The 14,990-nt window shown below is 36.6% G+C and overlaps 3 protein-coding genes across 5 annotated transcripts in view; 2 read left to right on the plus strand and 1 right to left on the minus strand.

Annotated features, from left to right (window-relative positions):
• Window positions 1–14,990, plus strand: part of Nop60B (dyskerin pseudouridine synthase 1 Nop60B) — a 581,533-nt gene that overhangs the window by 520,114 nt on the left and 46,429 nt on the right. The window lies entirely within an intron of this gene.
• Window positions 1–14,990, plus strand: part of LOC145317800 (small ribosomal subunit protein uS7-like) — a 250,489-nt gene that overhangs the window by 192,571 nt on the left and 42,928 nt on the right. The window lies entirely within an intron of this gene.
• The window catches only part of Dhc36C (Dynein heavy chain at 36C), a 36,622-nt gene continuing 21,949 nt past the window's right edge, over window positions 318–14,990 (minus strand). Inside the window, exons 26-37 of the mRNA XM_080155530.1 lie at window positions 14,443–14,540; window positions 13,824–13,897; window positions 9,888–10,160; window positions 9,449–9,547; window positions 8,717–8,933; window positions 4,996–8,526; window positions 4,571–4,651; window positions 4,042–4,119; window positions 3,339–3,517; window positions 1,793–1,855; window positions 1,232–1,299; window positions 318–1,009 (exon numbers count right to left, since the gene is read on the minus strand). Coding sequence (XP_080011656.1) covers window positions 951–1,009; window positions 1,232–1,299; window positions 1,793–1,855; window positions 3,339–3,517; window positions 4,042–4,119; window positions 4,571–4,651; window positions 4,996–8,526; window positions 8,717–8,933; window positions 9,449–9,547; window positions 9,888–10,160; window positions 13,824–13,897; window positions 14,443–14,540 — 4,820 coding nt within the window. The 3' untranslated portion in view covers window positions 318–950. The remainder of the gene's footprint in view (window positions 1,010–1,231; window positions 1,300–1,792; window positions 1,856–3,338; window positions 3,518–4,041; window positions 4,120–4,570; window positions 4,652–4,995; window positions 8,527–8,716; window positions 8,934–9,448; window positions 9,548–9,887; window positions 10,161–13,823; window positions 13,898–14,442; window positions 14,541–14,990) is intronic.

Genomic DNA, 14,990 nt, shown 5'->3' on the forward strand with positions numbered 1-14,990 from the left:
ATTTTTGACAATACAATCCAATATTTAATTTCCTATTACAAAAGTTCTACTTTTATTATATTTAATGAACAAATACATGTACAAGTATAGATGTATAACACAGACAACTACTTAGTTCCAGTGGTTGTGATCTTTTTCGTCTGCTAGCAAATTACTTTCTGATCTTTTGTAAGGACTTAGCTGTTTTATTACTTCCGACGCTATTGGCTGATATACAAAGACACAATTAAAAGTCGGCACAGGGTCCCCATCTCGTGAATCTACACGCAGTTATTTAACACGTGCCCCCTCTATTCTTTTACTTTAATAATGAACCATTTCTAGACTAGCAAGATATATTTAACTAGTGTTCATACAATATTATAAATTATGTTGATAATAATCAGCGCCGCTACTCTAAAACCAGACAATGTTCCTCTTTCAATGAAAGTAAAATACGTGAAATAACCACTTTCCCCTGGACAAAAATCGTTTAGAATCAATTTATGTTTAAATTAAAGGCTATTTACTATTTTGTTAGTAAACTTTCCTATATTAAAAATAAAAACTCATTATTTCAATACTGTATAACATAATACTGTTTTATTATAAATTGTATAAGCTTTCCATTGCCACGTAACTTTTAGAAACAAATGTCTATGTATATTGTATACGACACAAATAAGCATTTTTGCAAAAAGAACATGATAACAATTTAATATTTGTTTCTCGTATTCATTTGAAGATTCGGTTCTTATCCATACGAAAAAATATATCTAGCATCGTATTATATCCAGTTTTCTACGAATATAAAAATGTACAATCAATAAGATTGAAACCAGTTTTTTTTAGCCAGTGCCTTTGACATCTCGGGGCTAAAAAACTGGTTTTAATTCTATAATTGTACATTTTATATCCGCGGAGAGCTGTTTATAATACGATGCGAGAAATAACTATTCTGTCATCTATGTCTACATGACATCCTTGAGAACAATGGCCACTCCCTTCTCCAGACAATGGTTCGAGTCACCTGGAATAATGGATAAAGTATATACCTGGATATTATGACGGGGTAAATATTGTCATCAATTTAGGTTGCTAACATGAAACTCATTTATTGATCAATTCGTTCGTCCAGTAGGAGGGGGAAGGGATGGATCCGTATCGTTATGTTAGCTCTCTTTAAGTTTCACTTTTTAAGAGAAGATGAAAATCTGCTGTAATATCCAAGTAATAAATAATATATCCATACCTGGAATGTCTATGTAGATGGCAAGGTTGCCTGGCTGGGTACGCACACAGGTCCACAGGACAGGACACCTGCAGGGGTTACATGGTTGTCAATAGTTTCTTCAGTTTTTTCCAGTATGGCTTCGAAACTGACAAATATCCGTTGGATTAGAACCGGTTCTTAGCAATATTGAAAAATCATGTATAGTAGCTTATTGCAGACAATTTTCCTTAACAAAAACTTTAAATTAATACCAGGTTTGTTAGCCCAGGCCTTCGGCTCCTCGGGGCTAATAAAACTGGTTTTAATCTTAAAATTTTTCATTTTAATTTCCGCTGTATGTAATACGATGGGATAAATAACTATTACTTTGCCATAAAGTATGTTTTGCTTCTGGGTAGATTTTAAACTATATTATAAGGAGATACTTAAAAATAATAGGATCTTAAGGGATAAGACAATAGACGATAAAATGATGTACAGTACATACAGTATACACCCCTGAATTACTTGAAAAAAATTATCCCTTTTGTTGACTCAAATTACTGGTGGAAAAGTTTCGACACTATTGATGACCAATGCCTGTAAATATTTGTTTCAGTGACGCTAGCTTTCCTCACAGGAAAGATCTCTATATCAGGAATACTGAAAATAAATCATTACAGCATTATTGCGATAACAAGGATGACAACATCCATTAAAGCGAAGCTCTGAAACGGTAGGACAAACGAACTTTAAAACTTGAAAAGTGTCAGAACGGAATTATCAGAATATAAAAGTATCAAAGTCGAACGAAACAAAATTGTAAGTAAATCAGCTGAAAAACTGCTTAAATACAGTGTAAGTATGTTTAAGGACATACTTTCATTTTTAAGACTTGATTATAGAGATGCTTCACTTATAACAATGTACTTTGTTGTCCTAGAAATCAGTGTTCCAAAAATCAGATCGTTTTGCCATTTTTTGGATATCTATATTGCAAATTAGTTACAAAACCTCTCTCCACATAATACTTTTTTCCACTCCAAAACGCTATCAAACGGTTCTAGACGGTAGCTGTTGGTACTAAAGTTTTAAAAATGGTAATTGCTATCATTTAACAAGAAATAAATCAAAAATATTCTTTAAAAAGTTGATTCCTACGTAATTGATGATGAATTTACCCTGAAAATAGGCAAAAAAAACGGCTAAACGGCTGAGCCGCCAGCCGTTACTTTTCCAACTTTTTGTTCGATTTAGGGAAAATAGACTTACCAAGGATTACTCATGCAAAAGTTCAGATCGAAATTCGAATTCTAAGTGCCATTTGCTCACTGATTACGAGATGGTTGCATTACCCCCCCCCCCCCCTTTTTATCACATGTTTAAAATGGACGTACGGACTTTCTGGTAACGATCATAGAGTTGCTTTGCTTCCTAACTCGTACCTAACTCCTATAGGAATCATCATGCAAAGTTTGAAATCGATAGGACATTTCTAACATGCCTAATTTAACGAAAAGAGCTATCCGTTATGTACGGACGGACGGACCGACTCTAATTATAGAAAAGCTTCGCTTTAAAAATACTTTTATTTATTTAAATCTAATATTGTAATGCGAATAAATCTGTTGAAAAATAATCCCGACCTCTAAAGTTCCTTTCAAAATTATTGGTGGAAGAGTGTAGACACTGCTACTTTGAATAGACCATTCATAAATCAACACCTAGACCACTAAATTTTAATGCTAACGAATAGCAGAACGTGTTTATAAACTTTGGAGGCCAGTATAATTTGATATTAAATACCAGGGATCTAGAGGTAAAAGACAATTGCCAATAATTTGATGTTCATCCCAAATGAGGATACACTAAATTACCTCTTCTGCAGATTACAATTAGTGGTTGAAACGTTTGAACACTAAACTTATGAGGATACACTAAATTACCCCTTCTGCAGATTACAATTAGTGGTTGAAACGTTTGAACACTAAACTTAACAAACCAACCACTCAAATTTCGATAAGAGTCCCCAATGTTGATAGACCAACGAATAAGAAAACGTTATTATAAAACTTTGGGGACTAATTCAATAAACAGCTCATTGTCCCCTGCCTTCCAGGTTTGATACCCCACTCCCCTGCAATACCTGTTAAATGTCTTAGCATCAGGCTGAAGTTCCACCAGAGTATTAGTGTTGGTATCCCAGATGGCGCCGACAATGTTGAGGTTAGTGAGGAGGATGCTCTCCTTCCTGTCACCGGTGCCACCGACCTCCGTCATCAGCTGGATATCGTCCACCTCCAGGTAGTGCTCCCGGGCAAATTTCTTAAATTGATATTTTGGCAATTTTTACAATCCTTATATAAAAATTACAGGATCTGTGTCAGTCCAGGGAGGGAGGGGACATTGGGCAGTATATTACACTAGTCCTCAAAACCTAATAACGTTGTTGTAACGTCATTCGTTGTAACAACCTAGGAGACTTTATTGAATATTGATTGGTTGGTTCATTTAGTACTGTCCAAACGTCTCAACCACTAATTGTAATTCTACAGAAGGGGTAATTTTGCGTATCATCATTGAGTATGTACATTAATTTATAGGCCACTGTCTTATCCCTTTAGATCCCTGGTGTTAGTCTGTGTGTCTGTCTGTCTGTACCGAACACTCTCTGTAACTGCTGAACCGTTTTAGCTTCTTTTGGGTCCTGGGAAGGTAAAACAACCCCCCCCCCCTCTCAAGTGCCCTTGGATGCCATGTAGATGTATATATTATATATAAAGCAAACACATTACCTTAGTTGGCTTTTTAAAAGTATAAAGAATTTTACTGCATTTTATTAATCTTACCTGAATTAATGCGGTCATGAGAGCATGATGGTTTAGAACAGCTCCAAGCCTCAGCCTCTTAGGAATATCATTCTCCACCTAGTAATAAATAGAATAAAAGTGTTGTTATGCTGATAACCTATGGTTGCTGATGATGTTTATTTTCTATTTTGGTTTTTTTTTTTTATTTCACGACAATATAAATAATAGATATACTATTTTATGGAAGATTCTGGCTACGCCCCTAGAGGCCTCCAGTTGCACGTAAAATGTTTTCTTTTTTGTTAAGATCAGCTGTTTACTAGAAATATTTTACGGCTGCTAGATGGAGTTAGTCATATTTTTTTGTGATTTCTCTTTGGAGGGTGGTGGTATACTTCCCCAAAATAATTATAAACCTTCCCAGGACCTATGATAATCTACCCTGTAAAGGAGAACCACTTCGGTTCAGCAAATAGTGAGATCCTTCGGTACGTACAGCAGACAAAGATCCTGTTACTTTATTATAAAGACAGACAGACATCCTGTTACTTAAGGATATCATATTTACCCAGTTAGATAAGAACTCATGTCTGTCCAATATCTCGGCAATAAAATCATCCATGGTCGAACATGCTGGGCTGCTCAATTCCTAAAACAAACAAGTTTTATTTGAATGATTTTTTAAAAAATATTACCTCAAAAAAGCTAAAAAATGTGAAGCTTTTTATAATGCCAACAAAAATTGAAACTATACTGGCCTACCATTGGTAAAAAAAATGTATAAAGGTCTGCCATTGGTAATTTAGTCTGTGTATCGGCCTAGCATTGGTCGGTCAGTTGTATTGTATAACGTCATTTTTTTATAGGCACTATAAACACTTTAAAAAATGAAGGAAAAAATTGTCTTTTTGGAACAAAGTGAAATATACATAAAATCATAGATGATTATTGTAAACTGGGTTTAGTGACATTTTCTGTTTATAATTAATTTACCTTAAACTGTTGAGGAACAGCATTATTGCAAATAGAAGTCATGAGCATCTCCACCTCTTCAGTGACCACATGATCCCCCAGGATGGCCTGTCTACAGTTCTTGAACAACACCTTGGTCATATCCATCAAGCTGTTCCAGTTCTGGACTTCGTGCAGTAATACAATATCAAAAGCTTCATCTTTCTCCATGTCAACAGTGATAGCATCTGGCAGCTGTTCCAACACAGCATCAACCTTGGCTTTGATCTCGGCAAAGGTAAGATCTGCCTGCCGTCGGGTTTTTAGGTTCTGAGTAAGCACAAGCTTTCGGATAAAAGAGCGAGATTCCTGGTTTGCTTGGTGTAAATGCATCGGAATGTTGATGCTTAACATGTCGGGCGTAGCCGCCATTGGCAGCTCGTTGATGTAAGCATTCAAATCCTCTAATGTTTCATATTTAGATATTTGATAAGTATTGGTTTTATCCAGCGGGATATTGTCATTGCGAATTATTTCTTCAGTACAGAATCTGTCAAGAACAGCTCGCAGTGTCTTAGAATCCGTGATGTCCTCAATGCCACTGCCAATAATACTGTTACAGATAAAGTCAGCAATGGATTGAAGTGATGTAATACTGTCTGATCCAATATATTTCTTAAGATATTCCAGGGACAAGACTCTGTCTTTTGCTGGGAAGACATATTCCTCATTCCAGCCAACAGAACCAAATGCTGTGCGCTCGTTGATCAATGCATGGAAGTATCCCATAGACAGAGCCATTCTTTTGATTTCATCCGTCATTGATTCATAACTTTTCTTGACAATCGGATTTGGTGGGAAGGCCTGCGTTAGGCTGTTCTTTACCTGGTTCGGCTCTTCTTGAGTCACCTTGATACAGTTCTGTAAAATTGGAATGGGGAAATTTTTGCTTGGCTTTGTGGTGATCCAGATCCTGAAATCCGGACTTGTCATGTCTTCATCCAGAGTCTCACAGATGTATTCAAGCTTAGGCAGCCATGCTGGCACCATGTGACAATTCTGCAGGATCACCCAGTTACCTGCCTGCACGCCCTCACGTAACAAATCCTCAGCCTTTTTCTCCTTGCCCTCACCAAGGCAAATAAACTGCAGACGTTTCCCAACAATGTTGAGTTTCTCACCAAGGCCATAAATATCCAGACATGGGTCAGCTGTTTCCCCAAGAATGAATACAATTGGTGTTGTACAAGAAGAGTCCACAAAAGCTTTGTGAATGTCAGGCAAAGGAGACTTGATATACTTATCTCCGAGATTAACTTTAGTGTAGTTATAAGTCAATGTTACAAGATTCTTAATATCAACAGCTGAAATAACCATTAATTTTTCAAATTCAGTCATGTCTAGATCTCCTGGCAGCTTGCATGTCAAATCACCAAGTTCACCAGCAGCAGCCATTGCCTTCCATGCACCATTGTCCCCAAGGAATGAATCCAGAACAGGTTGTAACTGTGGCCTTATCTCTACAAGTTTCCCAAGATTTTGTTTACCACAAGCTTCAAAATCCACATTATCTTCATTGTCTGTTTCCACCAGATTCTTAAGTGACACCACTGAAATAAAATCTTTCCAATCCTGTTCAGAGATTTTCGCCTTATGCTTGGCAATGTTAGCACTTAACAGGAAGGAGAATAGAGCACGGTCAGCATTGGATATTCCTCTGGCAACACTTTGATACAGCGCCTGAGTCATATAGTCCTTGATACTCTCCAATCTTTCATCAAGATCTTCAGACTTGTCAGCAAGGTCAATACTGTTGCAGAAAAGATTGATAAACCATGATAGACTGTATTGGTACATATGGTTCACATGGCTCAGCTCAGAGATTGCAAAGAAAAGAACTCCAACATAGGCAGCAACATGCAGATAAGGCTGGCGACTTTCATCTATCTTCTTTTCAGATTCAAGAGCATTGTTTTGCTTTTCTGATATCTCATTAGCCAATACTTTGGAAGAACTAAGAACTTTGATAGCATTTTCGTCCTCAAGGATATTTCCTTTAGAAGTATACAAGACCTCTAGGATTTTATTTTCAATGTCTCTTAGCTGCTTTCTGTTATCATTGGCTTGGACAATAAGTTGTGCTCTCTCCTCTTCTAATTCTGGTCTTTCTCTTGTCACAGTGATTGTCAACAGCTGTTCATCTAATCCTAATCTAGTGATGCTAAAGTTAACCAAGGCTATTTTGGATACTGTGTCTCTTTCAAACTTTGGCCTGGATAGTTTTGTTGTGATGTATAACTTAAAATCTTTGTGATATTCCAAGGTAGAGTCACCTAACTTGAGACAAACAGATCCTCCCTGTTTGAATGTTTGTTTGGTCAATAATGGCTCTAGGATTGGGTCCAAACTATCTCCAACATTTTCCAGAAGGGCAGGTTGTCCAAACTGAATACTACTTTCAAGATTTCTCAAAAATTCAGTGTCAGATTGACGTAATACCTGAAGATTATTCTTCTTTTCAACAGACTGGATCCATTTCTTGCCAATTTCCTGTGGATCAAGCATTAAAATCCATCTTTTAGAAGTGAATGTAATAATTCCATTGTCAGTTGAGAAATCATCGGATGGAAGACCATTCAATTGCCAGGCTTGTCTTGTAATTTCATCTCCCAACACGTTAAAGAGAGAAAAGTTATCAGAAAATGGAACATTGTTCTCTTGACACTTTTTCATCCAGTTTTGTAGAATCTGCTGTCTGTCTTCCTGTCCTTCCGATCCCAGGTAAACAACCAGTGCTGATGACAGCAGGATATCACCTGTCAGCTTTACATACTTATTGCCAAGATTTCCTACAATTTCAGCCCACTTATCCCTTTCTCCGCCTAATCCACCAATCAGCTGTTCTGCTCTCTCCAATTTCCTGCTACAGGTTTCAACTTCATTTTCAAGCTCAGCTTTTTTAGACTTTTTAGTTGCAAGTTCAGCCTGAATAATCTTTAGTTTTTCATTAGCCTCATCAAAAACAGCTTGTTTTTCTCTTAATGACTTATTTGCTTCTTCAAGCTCCCCTGTTAATTTCTGAATTGCTTCTCTCTTAGGAGCTACCACCTTAGCTGCCTTGTCATAGTTATCAATAGCCAAGAGCCACTTGTAAAGAGCTGCAACAATATTATCACCAGCTCCAATACTCTGCTTGTTCACTTCAGGATCTATTTCATTATTATTCAGATACTTATCTCTAACAAGCTTCATAGTCTTGGGATTAATTTCATCCTTCTCAAATGTTATCATGCTGTCAATGAATTTTTGTTCTCCAAGGATTCTTTTTGCAGGACCCCAATAGTCATCAATCATTTTACCAGCGGCTCCGCCATCCGGAATCTTGTCAGGTTTGATACCACGCAGCAAGCACATGGCCTCCATGATCAGCTTGATGGAGGATGTGGGTTGTCTTAATGCTCTAAGTGAAGCATAATCTTGCTGCTGAATGTTTTGTAATTCTTCAAGAGCAGCATCAACAGCTGAATTAACTTCAGCAAGATCATCATCACACTCTTGGGTCAGCACATTCACCTGATCACAAGTGGGTCAGAGTTTAATTTTTCTTTAAATTCAAAATACAAATCATCAATACTATGTAATGGTTAAGAGCAAATTGTAAGCAAATATTTATTTAATTTTCTTTTTGCTGTGCTACATATAGACAAATTGAATATAAAAAACACCTTTTTTTGTGTAAATTTTTTTCTAAAATTCATTAAACTCTTTCCTGCTTATTCTTTTCAGTGACAATTGCATCTTCATTCTTGACAATCTTTTCCAGTTCAGACACTTCATTAGCATCCTTCTCAACCAGAGCAACAAACTTGTCAACTTCTTTGGAGGCAGCCGTGAGATGTGGTTGAATGTCCTCTAGTTCCCCCTGCATAACACCAACCTGGCTGGCAGCATCCTTAATCTTGTCCAGTCCAACTGTAAACCTGATTAAGAAAAATTAAATCAATATGTAAAGTTATTCGTTTCTGAGCCACTAGCATCTAGGGCATCTGTTTTCAAAGGGGAAGCAATTGAAAGAAAAATAGCATAAAAACATCCAACACTTAAATCTAAATAATAAAATAGCCTAAAACTATCTCAAAATCGAAGTAAAGCTACTCTAAAATGGAGAACCCAATCGGTTCAGTAGTTAAATGAAATCTTATGCTTTAAACAAAAAAAAATATTACTACTTTATATTATATTATAGGATTAATGTGTATGTATTAACAAATAAGTTATAATCCTTAAAAGAGTTAGAAAAAGAATATTTTTTTCAACTTCCCAAACATCCCAACTCAATCAACTTAATGAACCAACAATCAAATTCCAATAAAAGTTCCCAATGTTGCTATGACGGCGAATAGAAAAACGTTATTATAAAACTTTGGGGGCTAGTGTAATAAACAGACCATTGTCCCCTTCCTTCCTACTAATTCATACGATGATATAAATTTACCTTTGTCTAATATCATTGACTTCATTCCTTTTCTTTGTAAGCAAAGTTTTAAACAGACTATTAAGCTCCAGAAATGAGGCAGGTGTCACACAATCATACCTGTAACAAAAACATTTAAAATTGTGCAAAAGGATTCATTAGATCTTACACCAGATGTACAAAACATTTCTTTTTTGTTTACCAAATAATAATAGTTATTTATCGCATCGTGTTATAGATGGCTTTTGCGGATATTAAATGAAAAATTATAATAATGAAACCAATTTTGCTAAACCCGAGGAGCCAAAGGCTAGAGCTACCAAAACTGGTATTAATTTTATTATTCTTGGAAAACTGTTTATAATACAATGCTGTACAAGATTTTTTTAGTATAGCTGATAACCGTTTCTAATCCACTGGATATTAATCAGTTTCGAAGCTATACTGGAAATAAACTTACCTGACATCATTATTATAAGCTTCATCCGCCCTTTTTGTGGAATAAGTATGGAAATATTCTGACACATTGATACATCCCAGCAGCTCTTCCTGGGTCAGCTCAATATCCTTCAGGAAGCTCTCTGACACAAAGTGCAGGGCATCCGAGGGCCAGTGAGTGAACCAGTTGACAGTGCAGCAGTTCAGCAGGCACGGGAAGTCCCGGAGGGTGGCGCGCAGGTCGGACGAGGTTGTGTTCATGGCCAGCACTATGTGCAGCTTCTCTTTAACTAACCTTCAAATTGAAAACATTAAAACAGAAAAATTACAAACAAATATAGACAAAATTAATTATGTTTTGCTATAATTAAAAGGTTGCAGGACAATTAACTTTTTCACTCTCTGATATAAATCAAATTAATTCTATAAATGCAAAAAAAACGCTTAATTTTAATAGCTGTACCTTATGAAAATATTTAAAAATTCCTGGGCTTAACCTACCTTATGAAAAGATTATAAAGTTCCTGGGCTCCATCTAACTTATGAAAAGATTAAAAAGTTCCTGGTCCCCACCTACCTTATGAAAAGATTGAAAAGTTCCTGGTCCCCATCTAACTTATGAAAAGATTGAAAAGTTCCTGGTCCCCATCTAACTTATGAAAATATTGAAAAGTTCCTGGGCTCCATCTAACTTATGAAAAGATTAAAAAGTTGCTGGGCCCCACCTACCTTATGAAAAGATTAAAAAGTTCCTGGGCTCCATCTAACTTATGAAAAGATTAAAAAGTTGCTGGGCCCCACCTACCTTATGAAAAGATTGAAAAGTTCCTGGGCCCCATCTAACTTATGAAGAGATTAAAAAGTTGCTGGGCCCCATCTACCTTATGAAAAAGTTTAAAAAGTTCCTGGGCTCCATCTAACTTATGAAGAGATTAAAAAGTTCCTGGTCCCCACCTACCTTATGAAAAGATTGAAAAGTTCCTGGGCCCCATCTAACTTATGAAGAGATTAAAAAGTTGCTGGGCCCCACCTACCTTATGAAAAGATTAAAAAGTTCCTGGGCTCCATCTAACTTATGAAGAGATTAAAAAGTTCCTGGTCCCCACCTACCTTATGAAAAGATTGAAAAGTTCCTGGGCCCCATCTAACTTATGAAGAGATTAAAAAGTTCCTGGGCTCCACCTACCTTATGAAAAGATTAAAAAGTTCCTGGGCTCCATCTAACTTATGAAAAGATTGAAAAGTTCTTGGGCTCCACTAACCTTATGAAAAGTTAAAAAGTTGCTGGGCTCCACCTACCTTATGAAAAGATTGAAAAGTTACTGGGCTTCACCTACCCTATGAAAAGATTAAAAAGCTCCTGGGCTCCACCTACCTTATGAAAAGATTAAAAAGCTCAGATGCTCCACCTACCTTATGAAAAGATTGAAAAGTTCCTGGGCTCCACTAACCTTATGAAAAGATTAAAAAGTTGCTGGGCTCCACCTACCTTATGAAAAGATTGAAAAGTTACTGGGCTTCACCTACCCTATGAAAAGATTAAAAAGCTCCTGGGCTCCACCTACCTTATGAAAAGATTAAAAAGCTCAGATGCTCCACCTACCTTATGAAAAGATTGAAAAGTTCCTGGGCTCCACTAACCTTATGAAAAGATTAAAAAGTTGCTGGGCTCCACCTACCTTATGAAAAGATTAAAAAGTTGCTGGGCTCCACCTACCTTATGAAAAGATTGAAAAGTTCCTGGGCCCCATCTAACTTATGAAAAGATTAAAAAGTTGCTGGGCTCCACCTACCTTATGAAAAGATTGAAAAGTTACTGGGCTTCACCTACCCTATGAAAAGATTAAAAAGCTCCTGGGCTCCACCTACCTTATGAAAAGATTAAAAAGCTCAGTTGCTCCACCTACCTTATGAAAAGATTAAAAAGTTCCTGAGCTCCACTAACCTTATGAAAAGATTAAAAAGTTGCTGGGCTCCACCTACCTTATGAAAAGATTAAAAAGTTGCTGGGCTCCACCTACCTTATGAAAAGATTGAAAAGTTACTGGGCTTCACCTACCCTATGAAAAGATTAAAAAGTTGCTGGGCTCCACCTACCTTATGAAAAGATTGAAAAGTTACTGGGCTTCACCTACCCTATGAAAAGATTAAAAAGCTCCTGGGCTCCACCTACCTTATGAAAAGATTAAAAAGCTCAGATGCTCCACCTACCTTATGAAAAGATTAAAAAGTTCCTGGGCTCCACTAACCTTATGAAAAGATTAAAAAGCTCCGATGCTCCACCTACCTTATGAAAAGATTAAAAAGCTCAGATGCTCCACCTACCTTATGAAAAGATTAAAAAGCTCAGATGCTCCACCTACCTTATGAAAAGATTAAAAAGTTCCTGGGCTCCACTAACCTTATGAAAAGATTAAAAAGTTGCTGGGCTCCACCTACCTTATGAAAAGATTGAAAAGTTACTGGGCTTCACCTACCCTATGAAAAGATTAAAAAGCTCCTGGGCTCCACCTACCTTATGAAAAGATTAAAAAGCTCAGTTGCTCCACCTACCTTATGAAAAGATTAAAAAGTTCCTGGGCTCCACTAACCTTATGAAAAGATTAAAAAGTTGCTGGGCTCCACCTACCTTATGAAAAGATAAAAAGTTGCTGGGCTCCACCTACCTTATGAAAAGATTGAAAAGTTACTGGGCTTCACCTACCCTATGAAAAGATTAAAAAGTTGCTGGGCTCCACCTACCTTATGAAAAGATTGAAAAGTTACTGGGCTTCACCTACCCTATGAAAAGATTAAAAAGCTCCTGGGCTCCACCTACCTTATGAAAAGATTAAAAAGCTCAGATGCTCCACCTACCTTATGAAAAGATTAAAAAGTTCCTGGGCTCCACTAACCTTATGAAAAGATTAAAAAGCTCCGATGCTCCACCTACCTTATGAAAAGATTAAAAAGCTCAGATGCTCCACCTACCTTATGAAAAGATTAAAAAGCTCAGATGCTCCACCTACCTTATGAAAAGATTAAAAAGTTCCTGGGCTCCACTAACCTTATGAAAAGATTAAAAAGTTGCTGGGCTCCACCTACCTTATGAAAAGATTAAAAAGTTGCTGGGCTCCACCTACCTTATGAAAAGATTAAAAAGTTGCTGGGCTCCACCTACCTTATGAAAAGATTAAAAAGTTGCTGGGCTCCACCTACCTTATGAAAAGATTGAAAAGTTACTGGGCTTCACCTACCCTATGAAAAGATTAAAAAGCTCCTGGGCTCCACCTACCTTATGAAAAGATTAAAAAGCTCAGATGCTCCACCTACCTTATGAAAAGATTAAAAAGTTCCTGGGCTCCACTAACCTTATGAAAAGATTAAAAAGCTCCGATGCTCCACCTACCTTATGAAAAGATTAAAAAGCTCAGATGCTCCACCTACCTTATGAAAAGATTAAAAAGTTCCTGGGCTCCACTAACCTTATGAAAAGATTAAAAAGTTGCTGGGCTCCACCTACCTTATGAAAAGATTAAAAAGTTGCTGGGCTCCACCTACCTTATGAAAAGATTGAAAAGTTACTGGGCTTCACCTACCCTATGAAAAGATTAAAAAGCTCCTGGGCTCCACCTACCTTATGAAAAGATTAAAAAGCTCAGATGCTCCACCTACCTTATGAAAAGATTAAAAAGTTCCTGGGCTCCACTAACCTTATGAAAAGATTAAAAAGTTGCTGGGCTCCACCTACCTTATGAAAAGATTAAAAAGTTGCTGGGCTCCACCTACCTTATGAAAAGATTGAAAAGTTCCTGGGCCCCATCTACCTTATGAAAAGATTGAAAAGTTCCTGGGCTCCACTAACCTTATGAAAAGATTAAAAAGTTCCTGGGCTCCACCTACCTTATGAAAAGATTAAAAAGTTGCTGGGCTCCACCTACCTTATGAAAAAATTGAAATGTTCCTGGGCTCCACCTACCTTATGAAGAGATTAAAAAGTTCCTGAGCTCCGCCTTCTGTGTGTAAGGATTTGTCCAGCTGTGGCTCTAATGCCTGAAATTACAAAAAAAATTATTAGGATAAAAAATATCTGTATAAATCTGTAAATCTTATGACTTAAAAAGTTGAGGTAAATGACAAATTTTTTTGAAGAAGCCCATTTTGTTCCGAATTTGTATCACCTTTGAAAAGTGCGACTCCAGTTACGTCATATTTTTCTTTCCCGAAAAAGGGAAGGGGGAAAGAAAAAAAGGGAAGGGGGAAGAAAAAAGAGATGAGAGAAAAGGGGGTTTTCCCCATCTCTTTTAAAGAGATTTTCTTCCCCCCTTCCCTTTTTCGGGAAAGAAAAATATGCGGTAACTGGAGTCGCACTTTTCAAAAGTGATACAAATTCGGAACAAAATGGGCTTCGTCAATTTTTTTTTATATCATTTTACTTTTATACATTCCTATTTAGATAGATATATTTCATAATATTTCTAAAGTTTTTTGGCAAAAAGATGGGTTTCAAAAGTCAATTAAGGCAGGTGCACAGAAATCAAACGGAGGCCCGGGTCAACAAAACTGGTATTAATTTTTTAAATTAATTGATTTTTTACCTTCATATTTTCAATAATCTCATTCTTTTCTTCAAAATTGAAGATACATGGTACTTCACCAAGATTTAAGATGTTGTTGATATCCTCATAACATCTTTAAAAAATAACAAGGGATATCTTTTAAAATCCTCGAATAAGTTTTTTTAAGATGCTTTTTTTTAGTAAGGAAGCATTTTAGGACAAAAAAAGAGGACACATGTTCTAACATTTGGCTGAACTATGCCGATTGACGTCATATATCCTTCTAATATAACGTCAATCTGGATAGTTCTGCCAAGCTTTGTATAATTAGACCACTTTTTTGGACACTATAAGCTGCTTCGCTTATTAGGGCACTATCTTTTTGCTTTCTAATTTAACTATATCATAACTTTTAATTTTGTAGAACTTTTTGACATAAATGTACTGTTTGTATTTTAAAGTAAAATATTAGAGGGGACACAAGCTATATGTAACTCTCCCCACACGGGGTAGGGACCATGTGTCTACTTTTAATTGGGTCTTTGAATATCAGCCAATAGCGTCGGAAATATTACTACAGCAAAGTC

The sequence above is a fragment of the Acartia tonsa genome, chromosome 4 (genome assembly GCF_053477335.1).
Source record: "Acartia tonsa isolate MP-2025a chromosome 4, ASM5347733v1, whole genome shotgun sequence".
Taxonomy (NCBI): Eukaryota; Metazoa; Arthropoda; class Copepoda; order Calanoida; family Acartiidae; genus Acartia; species Acartia tonsa.